This window comes from Trifolium pratense, linkage group LG4 (assembly GCF_020283565.1).
Source record: "Trifolium pratense cultivar HEN17-A07 linkage group LG4, ARS_RC_1.1, whole genome shotgun sequence".
Taxonomy (NCBI): domain Eukaryota; kingdom Viridiplantae; phylum Streptophyta; class Magnoliopsida; order Fabales; family Fabaceae; genus Trifolium; species Trifolium pratense.
Genome location: NC_060062.1, coordinates 45,960,671 through 45,979,370, shown reverse-complemented (window position 1 = coordinate 45,979,370; position 18,700 = coordinate 45,960,671). Strand labels below are relative to the sequence as shown.

General features: G+C 32.4%; 1 protein-coding gene across 1 annotated transcript; it reads left to right on the top strand.

Annotated features, from left to right (window-relative positions):
• Positions 1-5,145: 5,145 nt before the first annotated feature.
• Positions 5,146-13,682, top strand: LOC123919755 (casein kinase II subunit alpha-like). The gene is made up of 10 exons (XM_045971748.1): positions 5,146-5,555; positions 5,665-5,794; positions 9,639-9,833; positions 10,761-10,918; positions 11,783-11,873; positions 12,019-12,084; positions 12,649-12,731; positions 12,857-12,920; positions 12,997-13,065; positions 13,377-13,682. The coding sequence occupies exons 1-10, from the start codon at positions 5,179-5,181 to the stop codon at positions 13,434-13,436; spliced, it is 1,293 nt and encodes a 430-aa protein (XP_045827704.1). The 5' UTR covers positions 5,146-5,178; the 3' UTR covers positions 13,437-13,682.
• The last annotated feature ends 5,018 nt before the right edge of the window (positions 13,683-18,700 follow it).

Here is an 18,700-nt window from a genome sequence, read left to right as displayed (position 1 = left end):
TCGTTCATGTGTTGTAAAAGTTGGGGATAGGTGCTTTCAACGATAGAAGCAAGAGGATCACCTGAATTTTGAATCAATAAATCTGATGGAATGTCAAGTTCTAAATCTTCGTCGTTGTCATCTCCAATTTCTCCATCGCCAACACCCAAAATTCATTCATAAAACAATCTTCTTTGTTCAACGTCTGCACTCGAAGCACTACCGAGAAGCCTCATGTTTTTACTCAATGTTAAAACTTCACAAAAATTCCAAAGAACCGAAGAATTAATAGTAGCATGAACAACTTTTGGCCTTGTACCTTTGGGTATTAATGGTAGAATTTGTCTAAAATCTCCGCCAAAAACAATTTTTCCACTGAAGAGAATGTATTTATTTTTTTCATCAACAGACTTGAGAATATCTTTTAAAGTTTGATCAACAACTTTGAAATAGTGTTTGTGCATCATTGGTGCTTCATCCCATATAATGAGCTTTGCTTTTTGTATTAATAGCGCCAAAGGGCTTTTAGGAACTATGGTACATGTTGAAAACTCGTCAACATTTAGAGGAATACAAAACCTTAAATGTGTTGTTCTACCGCCAGGTATAAGCAATGCAGTGATCCCACTTGAGGCAACTGTTAAAACTATCTCACCTTTTGAGCGTAATGCGGCTGACATGACCCTTCAGATAAATGTCTTCCATGTACCGCCATAAATAACCATAACGAAAAAACACACTAGGTTTGTTTTCGTTAACTCTTGTCATGATTGTGTCATATATTTTACGTTGCTCTGAAGTCATAGTTGACATCAATCTAACATGTTCCTCAGCTAATGATTGTCTGTTACAATTCAATTCGTCGTGTATTAAACTATTTTGTATATCAGGAACTAATGATGTGTCTGCTCTAGGCTTTGTAGGATAATCTTTTAAACTCTTCCCACAACTACGTAACATCATCTCAATATCTGCTAGTGCATATTGTATCAATTGATCATCGATTAATATTAAATCTGCAATGTTAAAATCAAAATAATGAATGTGATTAGTGGCATGACTATGGTTGTGTTTGGTTGTATTGCAAAAAAAATTAATTTAGCAGAATTGAGTTTGATAATAACTTTCCAAATCACATGTGATAATAACTTTCCAAATCTCACATGATAATTATTCTCTAAATTTATGATCCGGTAGAAAAAAATCATTGATCAGTTAAGACATAAAAATATTTCGTGATGAATAATATAGTCAACAATAATTTTGATATGATATACTTTTAAAATTGATGGTGCTTATCAATTATTGCACATAATTTTAATCACAATTGGTATACTTGCCATAATGGTTGGAAATATTATCTTGCATTGAAGGGTTGTGAGTTCGAATCTTAGTCAAGACAAAATTATATTATTTTTTAATAAAAATTACAATCTAAAATAGAGGGAAAACAGGGAAAACAAATTAGAGTTTAGGATTTGTTTGTGTATACAAGCTTATAATATAAAAGATTACAAGTTGTTGCTCAAGACATTGTTGTTGTGTCACTAGAGAATGTTGGTTCCATTTAGCCTGCACAAATTGTACAATTTGTGCACTGTGCACAAAAAGTTTTTGAAGGACAGCTGTCCACTCCCACTATATTTTACCTGTCATTGAAAAGAGAAAAATAAAAATAAATAATATATTTTAATTTTTGCTAATTAACCTCACCTTTTTTATGTGTGTAAAAAGCATCATACTAAATTCTCTCTTTTGCCCCTAATCCAGTAATCCTTAGTGAGTCCCTTTTATGTGAAATGACTTAGGTGTTATTGCCGTAACACTGCACATCGAAAAAATATAAACAAAAAGTTGTTATTGCCGTAACTCAGTCATGCGGATCTGTACACCACCATCAAAATAATTTTTACTCCCTCCGGACATAAATATAAGAAAAAGCACTTCAATTTTTGAACACAAATATAAGCAAAATTCAACTACTTTTAAACTAATTAATACTACTATTTATAATATACCTTTATTTAATCATTTCACTTTTCAAAAGTTTATTTGATTTCCAAGGCATAAATCACTTTTCAAAGAGTAATATAGTAAACTTAATTCATGTTTTGCATTAAATCAAGAGAATTAACTACACTTAACTAAATTTTTTAAACATCGCGTAAACAATTATTTTTTCTTATATTTGTGTTTGGAGGGAGTACTCTTTTTTTCTATTGAAATTTTTTATTCATTAAAATGAAGTGAATTTTAAAAAATCGTGAAAAGAATATATTATTTTTTTATTGATGATGCTAGCAATTCATCCTCTTCTCTAAAGTTGAGAGAGGGACACTGTAGCAAACAAATAAACATGAACAGATACCACATAAATGAACACTTGTATGATTCAAATTCTCAAATTAGTACATCAGTTACTACGGCAGAAATTGAAGAAATACAACACCATTACAACTTAAAAAAGTGAACACATAAGTGTCTGAAACATCTTACACAAACTACAACAAATTACTTAAAGAAACAAAAAATTAGCAACAACATAGAGACAATAACAATGGAAATAAACTTGAAAAACCTCAAAAGATTTTTTATGTCTTTGACATCATCTCCAGTATCCTTTAAAACCTTGCTGAATTTCTTGTGTTCCTTCTCCATGTTTGAGTTCAATTGTTCAAGTTTCATATGAACCTCTAAGACTTTGGTCCCATTTTCACATGAATTTAAGTTTAATGGATGTGCCCAATCCCAAAAATCACAAGTTCTGTCTTTGCAAGTGTAAAACAATTTATTTGGATTCATGCCGGTATTCATAATTTTGACATCTGCAAATCGTCCACAGTCACATTGTTTCTTCTCGTATTGTAAAAAATATGCTTGATGATTTGCTTGGCCGCTACAGACCAATTGTAATAACAGTCTCATCGAAAACCTAATTTTTATGAAAGGTAATGAGGTTTCCTAAAACTAGCAATTTTGACCGGAGATTTTTAATTTTATCAATTCAATCATTCAATATTATCTAATTGGACCGTCAAACTAATGTGAATAAATTTTTTGTGTAACTCATGATTATTTTTTGTGTAAAAAAACATTTTATATATTTGGAACACTTTTATATATTTTTTTTTTCTTTTTTTAAGTAATGGAAGGATCAATTTACTTTATACTAAAGATTTATACTTAACATTCTTCATATATAGCAAAATAATATTTTCCCTTCTCTCTCAAAAAAATAAAATAACATTTTCCCTTCAAAATTCATTTGGGCTCGTAAAGACCCAAACTTCTTAGCCCAAAGCACACAAAAAATAACAAAAATTTATATCATTTTAAATAATAGTTTGGTGGGGTCATAATTTTTTTTTTTAGTATGACCAATAAGTCATAAAAAAGTAACAAGTATACAATCCAAATTAATCTTAACCATTTAAATATTATATATTATATTCAATGGTCCATATTGAAACAAACAAATTTGTGCACTCATGCACAAATTCTACAATTTGTGCATGCTAAACCCCACCGAGAATGTTACCGTAATTTTTAGGAAGCTATAAATTGTTGCGGTGGGTGAACCCACAATAACAACATGACCACGAACACACTTAAATATAGTTTCAAATCATGAGTAAAAACATGCTATATGAGAATTAGAATCTCAAATCACACAATGATATAAGATGATGTTATTTCTATTTATTTTTACATTTTTTTCGTTGATCTTTACACTTTCTTCGTTGATCTCATAAAGATGTTTAAATCTTTTTCTTTTCTAATAAAGATACCAACAACAAAACTAAAACACACACTAAGAGACAAACATTAATAATTACATGTTCGAAACCACGACCTAACATGTCAAATCTCTCGGCAACATTTTACAACACAAGATATTACTTACAATAATCTTTTACAACTAGTCCCACACTCGTGCGATGCACGGGTGTTATACGGTATTTTATATTATAATGTTGAAAAATCATTCGTATAAATTGAAACAATAAGTATTATGAAAATTATAATAATAATATCAACAACAACAAAATAATAATAATAATAATAATAATAATAATAATAATAAAAGTGATGTAAATATAAGATAGATATTAAAGATATGTTTATACATTTCGAAAAGATTACAATGGATCCTATTGCATCTACCAAAATAAGTTGGTAATCCATAAATTGTCACTATGAAAACGGTTTGTGGTCATACTCATACATTGTGGTTAGATTAGTGGTTGCACAACTATCTAGGAATTATATATATATATATATATATATATATACATTTAAAAAATTTATTTATACATCACATTTGAAGTTACTTTGGTATCTTTTTCATTAACATTGATTAGCAATATCTTTAATTCATTCTTCAAAATAACTATGGAAATGACAACATATAATTGACCATGGAAAACAATCGATGTTGAAACATAAGTTTTTATTTATATTATAAATCTCATTGAAGGATTATGAGTTGGATAAACTACTTCATTATCTTTTACCAAAAAATTACTGTATCATCGAATTTGATATTTATATTAATTTGAAACTCATTGGAGCAAAGATAAACCAACTTAACTCATACTCAAATATCAAATATGATAAAAATCATACGGGGCATAACAACCATTAATAAATTTTATTTTATCTATTTTTTTTTTACTAACATTAGAAAGTAGTCCTGACAATCGACCAACTTCTTATATTTACAAAGATTAGACAAAATATTATTAGCAAAAATATTAACTTTTTTGAAAAAAAAAAACAATAAAATACACAAAATAATAAAATGAACAAAAAAATTTAAAATGAATAATTAATAACCCCAAACAATAATAATAATAATAATAATAATAATAATAATAATTACAATTATTACCACACATTAAATGGATGTATGTGGATGATGTGGCTAAATGAAAGTTTTTCATTGGTTTATGGATTAGGGTTTAGATAGACAATTCCACAACTATCTAGGATTTATATATATAGATAATCTTTTTGTATTTTATTAATTGCCGCATTCGTCCAAAAAAACATTAATATATATATATATTACAGAATGCAACATTAATTTTTTTGACTAAATATTACCTACCATTAATTATTTTCTGTTATAAAAAAAATAATTATTTTTCCTTGTACAGCCTTAAAATATTAATTTTCCCTTCTTCTCTTTTCAATTTAATGGCCATAAGACAATTCCAATTGAACTTCTCGCGCGATAGATTGGTCTTTCTCTTTCGAACATCTCAATCTCATTCCTTCTTTTACTTTTCTAATAATTTTATTTTTAATAATAAAAAATTCCCCAAATCTCTTCTCTCTTTTCCCTCTTCTTTCTTCCTCCGCCGCTTAGTCGCGTCCGCCACCACAACAACTCCACCACCGCCCTACCACCATCGCCGCCGTCCTCGCCTTCCTCCTCCGGTCTTCATGTCTCAGAAGTTTGGAAAAGCCACTCGCCGCCCTGGCGCTACCTCCAAGGCTAGGGTTTATTCTGACATCAACGTTGTTCGCCCTAAGGAATATTGGGACTACGAAACCCTCACCGTTCAGTGGGGGTAATAATAATTTAATAATCTTTTTCGTTTTTCTTGTTAATATTCGTTCATTTTCAATTCATATATTGTATTTGAATCTTTGTTTTGATTTTGTTGTGTGATTTTTCAGGGAGCAGGATGATTATGAGGTGGTGAGGAAGGTGGGTAGGGGGAAATACAGTGAGGTGTTTGAAGGTGTTCATTGTACTGATAATGAAAAATGTGTTATTAAGATTCTCAAACCTGTCAAGAAGAAGAAGGTGAGTTATGTGTGAGATTTCATGTTTTTTAATTTTGGAATTAGGGGTTTTAATTTGATGAATGGATATATGTCATAATTAGGATTTGGTTTAGGCAATATCAGAATAAACTGGAGATTGTCACTGATAAGTAGTTTATAGATGTTGTTAGGGTAAACTTTTCAACTAGCCGCCCATTACAGATTGCATAAACGATCTTTGCTTGAATTAATCGTCAAGTAGTAATTAAGATATCGTTCTCACGGGGTTTGTGTCAATTCACGCGTAATCGTATCTAAACACTTGGAAAACTGTAAACACATAATTTGGGGGTAATCTTTGAGGTATCAAATTGGTAGAACGTTTGTTTGGAATTCAAATGGAAGAAAACGAGGTCGGATCTTAGAGAATTCATTAAACCATAGCAATCATATGTAATCAACCATAATGTGATGAATTTCTCAAGTGTTACAACTACATTAACACTATGATAAACCTCAATTTCTTGATAGATTCATCCTATCCTTTACCTATAATTCACCAATCTCTTGGTTGAAACTATCGGTAAAGGAGTCTATGAAGCTTGTTAATCTTTAATTACACTAATTCATTCAATTTCTCAATGGAATCAACAAGTGCACAACAAATTCAGATCCGATTTCAATTCATATTCTCATACAAATCAAAATCTAAATTCAATTCAAACATTGATCAAAAGTTGGAAAGCATTAAAAATGGAATTCATTGTATAACACAATTCAAAGAGAAATTCATTACAACTTGGAAGATTACATAGATTACACAGTTCAAATCCTAATCATAGATCCAACCTCAAGAGAATTTAGTTCCTCATGGTTGAGTGATCAAATTGCAGCTCCAACTCCAATGAAATTGCTCCCATGGTGTTGTACAACTTCAATAGTGATCAATCTTGGCCTCTGAAACGAAGGATCTCGCAACACTTCTTGCTCAAAAACTCTCTGAATCAAATCTTACTCCAAAAGTTCCAACCCCTTTCCAGAATCTCAGAATTCTTTTTATACGAATCGGAACCACGCCGCGTGTCAGATCCATCACGTCGCGCGTGGTCTTCAGATAAAATCCAAGATCCTTTTCTCCTTAATTACGCCGCGCGTGATAGAGTCACGCCCTCGGCGTAATACAACTTCCATCATCACGCCGCACGTGATAGAGACTCACGCCGCGCGTGATCGGCAGGGAAATTTCCATCCTCTGAAAGGGTAATGACGCCGCGCGTGGTATCCTACCACGCCGCGCGTAGTCAGCAGGGAATTCTTCACCAGACGAACTAGGAATTACGCCGCGCGTGATAGAGCCACGCCCCCAGCGTAGTACAAAACTTTCTTGTGAACCAAGTAACTTCCATTTCTGAGCCATTTTCTCTTGTTTATTGGCTAAAAGATATCCCAACAGGCCTAATATCTCTCATTTTCTTTTCACATGGAATAACATGGTGTGACGATAGTTCATCAACTATTACAAAGTACTATAGAATAAACTACCAAAATGAAATGAAATGATAATTGTTTGCTATGGCACATTCCGATTGTGTACACATTCCGTGATTGCATGTCAAGCTCAAACACTTAATAGTTCCTTCAAATTTATTCTTGAATGTTCCATACATTAACAACCATTGTACCACAACCAAAAAAAAGTTGAGAGAACTTAGAACTAGAAGTTGAATTCTTAATTTCTCATGAAGAACAAGAACAGAGAGGAAAAAATGTTGGAAATAATTGAAAAGTAGAATCAGAGAGAACAGAGAAGGAAAGACACAATTAGCTGCAAGAGATTACCTAGGAGAATCAAAGATCACAATAGTAGGGGAAAGAAAGGACAGAGGAAACACAGATAGAGAATGGAGTCCATTCAATTTCAGAGATGGATGATTTGCCAAAAATGGTGGTTGTAGAATCTGTTAAGTTTTCAAAGGTCGTTTGAGTGTGATATTGGTTGTGAACTCTTGGAATTTCATGTCCCTTTCAAAAATAGAACAAACGCCTTTTCTTGTAACTATTTATGCTTTGTACTGCTATGGTGGCATGATAGAAGTCGCTACGGCCATTCTTTGCAATGTGCAGCCGGCAATTTCCTGGCATGTCTAATGGCAGTGTGCTCTAATTTCACCTTGCCATGGTGGCTTGTTGATTTTTTTTTTTTGTTTTGAAAACTTGGTATCCGGTCTTAGGACCGACTAATCCAAGGGGACCAATCCCACCGCCCACTTGCGGGGGTCCCATTTAAAGCCAGAGTTTTTTGCTGTGTATGGACTTAGCCCACCGAAATTGGCACCAAGAGAAATCGAACCTGAGACCTTGAGAGGAGCATACTCCAAGGACCATAGTAGTTAATCCCGGATCCCGGAGCGGAGCGGCCAGCCCCAAAACTGGGATAGCGGCATCCCGGGGAGCGGGATGGCCGGGATGCCGCTATTATTTTTTATTTATTTATAAATTACATAAATAATACTATAAACATATAATTAATGTAAAATTAAACAAACATCTCAAAATCCATAAAACATTCATAAATTAAAAATTAAAAACACAAATCTCAAGTCTACAAACAACACCTTCTTCATCTTTGTCAAAAAAAAAAAAAAACACCTTCATCATAAAGTAACTAAAAATTACCAACAAAAGTCAAGCAAAATAAATAAGCAAAAGTCAAGTCTCCAACACTTAGATTAATAAAGTAACTAAAAATTAAAACTCGAGTTCATCATCAAAGTCTAAGTCTAATCATCCAAGGTTGAAGAAGAAACAACAGATGAAGGTTGAAGAAGAAACAGCAGATGAAGGTTGAAGAAGTTTGGATCTTGAGAGTGAGAGAAGATAGTACGATAGCGTGAGAGAAAGAATGAATTGCGGCTAGGGTTTAGTTAGGAGTAGGTAACAGTTTTTAAGGTAAAAAACCAATTTTACCCTTACTAAAATGAGTGAGATTTCAAAAATGCCCTTTAAAACCCATGAAAACAAAATCTCAGTCCTAACCCGGGATGGCAACCCGGGACCCGCTCCGCTCCGGTCCACTGGGAACCTGCTGGGATCCCACCGAGAAGCTTAGCTGCGCCGCTCCATCCCATCCCATCCCGACAGAGCTCCGCTCCGCTCTGCTCCACCGGGATCCCACTGGGATCGCCCGGGATTGACTACCATGCCAAGGACCCAAGCCAACTCCACTAGACCAACCCCAAGTGGTGGCTTGATGATAAATGGTGTTATTTAATCTTTATAATATAACTAACCCTAGCGTATGGGATAAGGCTATGTTAATGATGTACTTCAACACTTAAACTGCGGTGCTTATGCATTTTCATTCTATTCCACAGTTACACTCCAATCTGTGTATAACGGCAGTGTGGTCTAATTTCACCATGCCAGGCTTGATGATAAACGGTGTTACTTAATCTATATACTTTACTAACCCCTACAGTATGGGATAAGGCTATGTTAATGATGTACTTCAACACTTAAACTGCTGTGCTTATGCATCTTCGTTCTATTCCGCAGTTACACTCCAATCTGGGTCAATTTTTTAGTATGAAAGTAGAAAATGCCATGTGGGACTTCAATTCTCTGTTTTCTATGTTGTTTGTTTAATCATTTAAAAGCATTTTTTTTAATTAAGATTTAGTTTCTTTGTTGTTTGTTATGTCAATGGCGTGCAAGTGACCATAGTGCTACGGAGTAGTAGTTAGCTCCCTTTTGTTACTGAGAATTGAAATAATCTGGTGGAAGGCGGGTGTTCATCTATTTCTTAATTTAAACTATAATGACTTCCCATTCCCATCCTCTTGCTATATATTTAACTCCATAGATTCTTCTGGTTATTAATGCAGATCAAGAGGGAGATCAAAATATTACAGAATCTTTGTGGAGGGCCCAATATTGTGAAGTTGCTTGACATTGTTAGAGACCAGCAGTCCAAGACCCCTAGTCTCATATTTGAATATGTCAACAACACTGACTTTAAAGTACTCTATCCTACACTGTCAGACTATGATATACGATATTATATCTATGAACTTCTAAAGGCAAGTTTGATGCGCTCCTGTTTATTAACGAGCAACATGAACATGCTACAGTTGTATTTTTGTCATTTTTTTCGTTGATCTTGATGAACTATACTAAATGTTTTATTATGTGTTTTTTTTTTATATAATTAATAATATTATAAGGTTGATTGCATATGATTTTTGTGTTTTTCTTGTTTAATTAAATTTAAAAGTGATGAAGGGTTGAACCATTTGCTGCTCAGATTTAACAAATACTTAAGTCTTGGGCGTAGTGTAAATGAACTGTACATTTTAGTTGGTATTTTGGACCTGGTGTCTCAGGATTGGTTTGTTATAGAACTCAATTCTGCCTCATAGAGGTGCTCTTGTGATGCAAGTCATACCACCTTGTCTTTACTATTCGATTACAGTCTGAAAACCAGATTCTTTTTCTCTTGAAATTGGTTGGAGTTTTATAAAGCCTTCTGATCAGGAATTTAGGATTGGTTGCATGCTTCTTTAGTTTAGCCATTTATGTCCTCTGAGATAGTGTGTTTCAACTTTTATGCACGTGTCTCTGATTATGATTGTGCAGTTCTTCAACTCAGAAGATTTTGTTTCTTGGTTTCGTTTTGTTTTTTGTATGGATACTTGGTGTCATTCAGTAAAGATAATCTTCAATTGAATATCTTGTTAACTCAACTGTTTACTATATCAAACTATAAAGTTTTGCCTCTTAAGGTTTACATTGCAAAAGGCAGTGTTGCATGTCTCTTCATGTGTCTTGTAGGTTTCCTTATTTGCATGTTAGTTATACATGCTCATGTATCGTGGTTAGTTTATGTATTCTCACTGTTGTTCAATTTGTTATCCATAATTTCATTCTATTATTTTACCAATCCAGCCATTTAAAGTCGTTTGTGTCTATCAACTTGGAAGTGCTAACTTATTTGAAACTTTTACCAGGCATTGGATTATTGCCATTCACAAGGAATCATGCATCGAGATGTAAAGCCCCATAATGTAATGATTGACCATTCGCAGCGTAAGCTTCGTCTTATAGATTGGGGGCTTGCAGAGTTCTATCACCCTGGGAAAGAATATAATGTCCGTGTGGCTTCAAGGTACACTTGCAGATTTCTACCAAGCTTTCTCAAGAGGACTGACTGACTGACTTATGTTTCTCTTGATGCTTTTTTAGATGATTTATTATTTCTCATTAAATAATTACTTGGGCAACATTTTCATATTCTTATACCATCTGCTTTTGATTTCCTTTAATCATTGCAACTCCTTCTATCCGCCACTAGGCATGGTTATATATATACTTGGAGGGAAGGACATAAGGGTTGAAGTGATAAGGAAGTCATTGGTTCAACTCCCCCACTAACTACTAATGTTTTGCTATTCAAAAAATAAGTTTGAACATTAAGGGTATATGTTTGATTTAAGGGTTTTGGAGGGGAGTGCTTACTTTTCTCCTTTAAATTACGCACAATATAAAATGTTTTTTTTTAAGATCAATTAAGTGTAACTGAAGTATTATTTGATCATTTATCATCTTGTCTTTTGAAATATTTTAAATATCAAATATATTTTAAAATATAGACTTGGCCCTCCAAATCCCCCCCTACCAAACATACCCTAAGAGATATTTATTTTTGTTACAGTCACACATACAATGATCATTTGCTACTCTGGGAAGTTTGTTGTAGGGAGAGGGTTTGGGTCGTTGAATTTAGCATCCAAAAATCAATACTTTTGTTGGTAAATATCTAACTGTAGTTCATCCATAGACATCCTTAGGCCATCAGATTACAAAGAGCAAATATGGTTTAGTCCAGAATAGGTGGGAAATCATCAGATTGTTGTTTTTTGTAACAGCAACAAGATTATGCTTTACTTAGCTGAACTTATAATCTCTCTCTCTCACAGACACATTGAGTACAAACACTTTTTGATCTCTTCAATATGTGCTTGGCTTGTAGATATTTCAAAGGTCCGGAGCTTCTTGTTGATCTTCAAGACTATGATTACTCTCTAGATTTGTGGAGTCTTGGTTGTATGTTTGCCGGGATGGTAAGCTACATATTTTCCTTAAAATGTAATTTATCTAATGTTTAGTATTTAGGCGGGCTTCTATTATTGTTGAGTTAAACGTTATAATCTTTAACTACAGCATGAGGTCTCCTGCTTTACTTACCTGTGGTTTGTGTTGTTATAGATATTCCGGAAGGAGCCCTTCTTTTATGGACACGATAACTATGATCAACTGGTCAAGATAGCCAGGGTAAGTGTAGCATTTGAAGTGGTTGAATCTGTGCCAGATTGTTGGTTTATATGTGTTTGGCAGATAATTCAATACTGCTTATACTATTGCTTTGGTTTTTTAATCTGTAATTGCACACTGGGAACTGTATTATGTTGCAAGTGTACATTGCTCCTGTATCTTGCGTCCTTTTCTATATTGTTGGCTTTTCCTCGTCAATGATTTCTGTGTACTACAGTTTGCCCACTTGGTGGTCTTGGGAAAAAATACGCTTTTTGTAAAGAAATGAAATATTTTGTTGGCTTTTGAAAACACCTTATTTTTCTGTTGTCTGTTAGAAAGATGTTGTCTTTGCTCGGTTTCCAACTTGTTGCTTTATGTTTCGGCTATCTATCCTGGCAGAACAAACAGTTTCCTTGTTTTATTTATTTGTTTGCTACTTGTCCATGCCTGTGAAAGCATCAATCTGAATTGAGTTCATTCAGAACTACAAAAGATGTTTGCTTTGTTTTAGAAGCAACTTAGACGTTAAAGAGATAGAGATGGAATTTTTTATGATAATGTTTTTCTTCCTTCATGCAATAGGTGCTCGGTACGGATGAATTAAATACATATTTGAATAAGTATCGCATTGAGTTGGACCCGCATTTTGCAGCACTTATTGGGAGGTTTGTTTCTGTGCTTTCATAATTTAGTATATAGCTTTTGTTAAATAAAAATATTAGTTTTGTCAAAATAAATAAAACTATTAGGTATTTCAACTAACAGGATATTCCCAATATTTTTGTAACAGGCATAGCCGGAAGCCATGGCAAAGGTTCATTAATGTTGAAAATCAACACTTGGCTGTTCCTGAGGTAGTATGCATTACAATTAACTAATTATGTGTTTTAATTTACCCACATTGTCTAAACTTTCATTGCTTTTATGAAGGCTGTTGACTTTGTTGACAAGTTACTGCGATACGATCATCAAGAGCGGCCCACTGCAAAAGAAGCAATGGTAACACCCAATTCTTTTAGTATTTTTATTGCTGCACTTGGGCTTGATTTGAGCTTGGTCTTTCATTTGTGTCCTTTGTGCTTATCTGGCTTTAGCTGGTGCTCATCACTTTTCAGTTAATCGTGTCTTGTCTTGATTTTTTTCCTGTTTAATAAAAGAACTGTTGGTGGATCCCCGTTTATTAGATCATTGCACTATAAACTGATGTTTTTGACCGACATTGATGGTTGATTCTATTTTTGTACTTTGCTATATGCATTTAGTATGCTGCTTACAGAATGTTTGTTTAACAAATGGTGAATGCTATGCAGGCCCATCCATACTTCAATCCAATTAGAAATGCTGAAAGTAGCCGAGCACGTGCACATTGAGTTGCTGATGCTTGTTGTGATATATGGTGTTCGCTCTTGATTGGGGGGCTTTTTTTGATGTCTGAATTTGTTTTTATGGTGGAACTTGCTCATTCGAGATTCTGCCCCCCTCTGTTGTAAAATTCAATTTGATTAGTTTTTGCCCACTTTGCCTTTGGGTTTCTGATTTTGTTTATTCAACAATTTGATTTGATTTGATTGTGTGCTCTACATTTGCAAGTGAAATCTTGATTCAATTTGGATTTGGATCCTCTCCTTCCCTTGTTATGTACTTTTTTTTTTTTTTTTTTATAAAAAATAACACCCTACCTGATTTTCCTTTTGGCATAGGCCGAATAAAAAAGTATGAGTAAGGGAATATGATTGGGCTTTCATGTTGGTGTGGGCCGAATGAAAGGTACACTTGTTGAGTCTTTAGATAAATTTGGTTAGATGATTGCTCAACCCGTCCCATAAAACGTGGCATTTTACCGGAAGCATGTGGTCGTTTATTTTATCTGAAAATATACTTGATTTGCGTTTTCAATATTGTATTTTGATAGATTTGAGCACATAGAGTTGGTTGAACACTATCTCAATGGCAATATTGAGAGTGCAATTGTCTAGATTTTTCATGCAGAATTGATCCGATCCCACATTGCCATATTATTATTGTGATGTCAACAAGATCAAGTTGCATTTAGTCCCAAAACTTATGGTCGATAGTAATGTATAGCCTTCAATTTGTTATCTGATCAACACAACCGAAAGTTGAAAAGGGATGGTGCAAATTTTTATGCAATGTTACGTAGGGAAGTTCACACTTCTCACGCAACTCAATTTACGGCTATATCCATCTAAATTCACGCTTGTTCTTTTTCATGAATGTGATGTGTATCTTGCTGTTTTTTAAGCTCTGGCCCAGAATGCAATATTGGATTATTTTATTGGACCTTGTTGGAGGCTTCCTTTTATTGTGGAACTTTCTGACCTATACTACGTTATACACCCCCTCAGTGAAGGTCCTCCAATTGATCCCACCCATTCACAAAACCAACATTAAATCACTTTAACAAATGATACACGAATTAAAAAAAAAAAAAATTAATTACATATTTTATAAAATTAGTATTCATTAGTGGTATGAGAAAGGGAATGACAATAATTTGATAAAAGAGAGTAAATTAAGTGTATATGAGACCTTTTTTTTTTTCTTTTCTTTTTACTTAAATGATTTATATTATGAGAGAGAGGGTGTATCTTTTTTTATTTTTTTTAGCATATTGAGGGGATTGCATAGCAATTTGTTTTTAGAAAATAAAAATGTTTTCACTCATACTCTTGCACAATTAATTCTCATTGAGGTTGGTAGTTTTCTTTATATATAATTTACTGGAGATAGTCATGTTCAAAACACCGTTAAACACTACATAAGAGTCTCTTTCGCATCGAGATTTAAATCTTAATTTGACACTATCCTTTTGGTGAAGTTGATAATACTATTTGACTTTACATAAGATGTGTCTCAATCCATCTAAATTTTATATATCAATAAAATTTAGATTGAGATTTGATAAAGTCATGAAAGTTAATAAGAAAGTGGATGGAAGAAGTATTCATCTTTTCGGTATTGTCATGTCATAATTAAATAATGAAAGTGAGCAGACCACAAATGAAAATGATAGTGAACATACCACTTTCTACTCACTCTTGTGTTCACTTTCTGTAAGAATCAAAAGATTGGGATCCCATAAATTCTTGATAGTTTTGGATTTCTAATTTTTCTTAAGGTGAACACTATAATACACTAAATTTTATTGAGTATGATATAAAAAGAGATGAATTTGAACAAAATAATTTTTAAACAATTTTCTCTTTTATATTTACATGATATACTTATCTTTTTTATTCTTAAGAGTTTTAACGTTGTTGTATATCTAAGCTAGAGATTGAATCTAGGACCTTAACTGTTTTTGACAAAATTTAAAACCCAAGTTAAGTTAAAAAAGACTTGTGTAATCTCATCTAAATGTTCTTAGATTAATTGCAGATAATTTAAAATAAATAACAATGCAACACTTTTGTTGAAAAAGAAGTATATTTGGCACCTTCCTAAGATAAACAAAACCTCATTATTATAATATTGCTATTAGCTTTAAATTAGGTCTAGTTAGTAAGAGAAGAAAGTGAATAGACCATGGTCTCCAACCCAACTAATACCTATGTGGGCCAAGTGTCCTAGTGTTTTGGATTCTTGTACCCTCATCTATAAAATTTCCTCACATAATTACATTATTAGCACTTCAATATTGTTTGCAAATTGCTTTCCTGGCACAACTTCCAAACCGTTGCCGTAAGTAATTGTCTATGGTTAATTAAGCTGTTATTGTCTTCCCATATGACATGACATATCCACTACTTCAAGGGATGTGTCAAAGGGTGTTTAATCCACCTAGATTATCCTGTTACATAATAGTAATAATTAGTGCCACACTCCTTAAGCATAATTCCTCAAATCTAATCATTTGATTAAGAAGGGTTTTCTTTTTATTCATCATCTTATAGGTGCAAGTATTCTCAATTATTGAAGATGTGGAAATGAATAACTTGAGACAATATTAAGACATGTGAATCCCGGAATCTTCGTGCTTATGGAACATTTGGCATATAATCCGATATTATGGAACAAGTTTGTGGGGACCATATAACTCACATAATAATTAAAAATATTCACTAGAATCTCTATATAAAAAACAAAGTTGTGATGAAAAATGTAAAAGATTGTTACTCCCACGTAGAATTTAATATCAATTTGCAACATGGACTAGCATATGATGTTATACCACTCACCTTTTTGTCAACTTTTTTAAATGGTGACATTTCGAGTTTAGCCACTAAGTAATGAGAAATTTGGAGAAGAGAAAGAAGATACCTAATATTGTAATGAGTAGTCCCACCAAAAATCTTAATAAATTCAGATTATGTGATGATTTAAAAAAAGTTAGTAGAGATATCATGTAATTGAATTTTTAGAAAAATATATGTATGAAACTTTGATGCATGAGATAAAGCATGACTATGATTAATTTACTTTGATATGTTATGCACCAATTGATTATCAATTTTGGCTTTGTTTACTTGAGAAAAAGCATGAATAATTTATTGTGATATGTTATGCACCAATTGATACTATTTTGGTTTTGTTTAGACGATAATTAAGAGCTTGCGACCAAATCAAATGATGCTAACAGCAGCAAAACATTTTATATATGTATTATTGGGCCCATTTGTTTAAGATTTTAAAAAACCTATTATTTATGTTTTAATTATGTTTGTGTCTAAACTTTAAAAAAATAGTTTCGATATAAATAATTTCGAGATTATTTTTTTAAGAGATTTTTAAGAAAAGTTGGCTATTATTATATCTTTGATTTAAAAAATATATTAGAAGATTTTGTATTTCTTTAATTTATTTAAAATAATTTGTTTCAGTCCTCGTGAGTATAGTTCAATTGGTAGAGATATTACATTTTATATGCAGTGTAGATTGTTCTAAAAAATGAATTGAATTTCTGATCATTAGACTTCCTAACAAAAAAAATCTTCAAAAGTTAATTATCAAAAATAGTTTTTATTTTTAGCATAAATAAAAACTATCTTTTAATAAAATATTTTTAAAATAAAGTTTATACACAAACATACTAAAATATTAGAAAGTAATATTTTTTAATAATATTAAACAAACGGGCCCATTATTATAAATATTATTATTAATTAGTATTAATATTAATATGCATAACTAGAAAGAAGATTAGTGGGAATTTTGTTGCATGGTTGCAAGTGGGTTCAGAATGGATTCTCTGATTTGATTTTTTTAGTTATATAAGCCAAAGTTAGTGTTTAAGTCTTTTTCTTTCCAAATAATCATTGCATATTCTGTTTTTGGCTCAATGTGGTTTAATTATGAAAATTAATTAATGTAAAAAATGATCAATATATATCACCACACCATCCATGAGGTCGGTCATGTATGTATGTAGATCATGCATGCATGCATGGATGATGTGATATATGAATGTTTAGTACATGATGACGTGGATGCATGTTTAGTACAGTTGTGAATTTTGTTCTTATCCAGCATAAACCCGACCCATGCTTTCCGTTTCAGTATTATTGTTTTTTTCTACTTACGCTGATGAACGTACAATAAAGGTTACGAACATAACAGGAAAGAAAAACAGAGATACTCCATACATTGACGTTATTATTATCTTAAAATCATCATCCTACATAGTTGACTCCACATGCACACGCTGTGGTCTTGTCAAAATAATACTACTATTGTTTGTGCATATTTATATTTCCTCGAGTCCTTTTTATATGAAATAATTTACTACCATTCCTATATCTTACATGAAAAAATCATAATTTTTAAACTACAATTATAGAGTTTATGTCTATATAAAAAAATATTATAGAATTTATTATGTACTCGGACTTAAAATAATAGAAAACCAAGAGAACTTTTTATTAGGAAAATTCATCTTTTTTTATTGGTATAGTAAAAAAAAACTTCTTCAACATAAGTAAATGAATCCTGTAAACACAATTTTGTATTTCATAGTCTTCAACATAAGTAAATGATCTCTAATTAAGGTCAAAATTTACCGGAAGCATTCAAATAATACATTACACTAACGTTCAAAGAAGATAAGAAGAACTCATTGGATCTCACGGTTGCAACTCTTTATTTGCATTTCATAGTCGTTGGTTGCAACATTACCCTATGTTTTTGTGTCTCTTGAAGTCGCAACTGCTTGTTGAGAGAAAAATTACTTTTTCAAATTTGAGAAAGAGATTTAAGTTAGGGTTAATTCACTTTGCACCCTTATTTTTTAAGCAGACTGGTCCAAATATTATTTTACCAAAGTCGACAAACCTACTTTTTTTAATTTTTTTTTTTAGTATTTTCAATGGGCCGACCTGAATCTCAATTGGAAGAATAAGGGGGCGTTTGTTTCATGGATACACAATTGATTCCCAGGTTTAACTTTCCCTGGAATATGAAAGTGGGAACCTTATTCCCAGGAAAATAGGGAAAAAAGTGTTTGGTTAGTAACTTTATTCCTGGACATTTTTTGTTAAAAAATTTCAAGGAATAACTAAACTATGTTTGGTTTTGGATGTATATTCCTGGGAATCAATATTAAAATTATCAAAATACCCCTGTTGTATATACAATGAAACCAACCATATTACCTTGGGGATCTACAAAATCTATTCGT

What these genes read in the sequence shown, in the direction of transcription:
- LOC123919755 (XM_045971748.1), top strand. Translation starts at nt 5,179, where the DNA reads ATGGCCATAAGACAATTCCAATTGAACTTCTCGCGCGATAGATTGGTC. An exon ending in AATGTCCGTGTGGCTTCAAG is followed by an intron (nt 10,919 to 11,782) that starts GTACACTTGCAG and finishes CTTGGCTTGTAG; the next exon opens with ATATTTCAAAGGTCCGGAGC. An exon ending in AACACTTGGCTGTTCCTGAG is followed by an intron (nt 12,921 to 12,996) that starts GTAGTATGCATT and finishes GCTTTTATGAAG; the next exon opens with GCTGTTGACTTTGTTGACAA.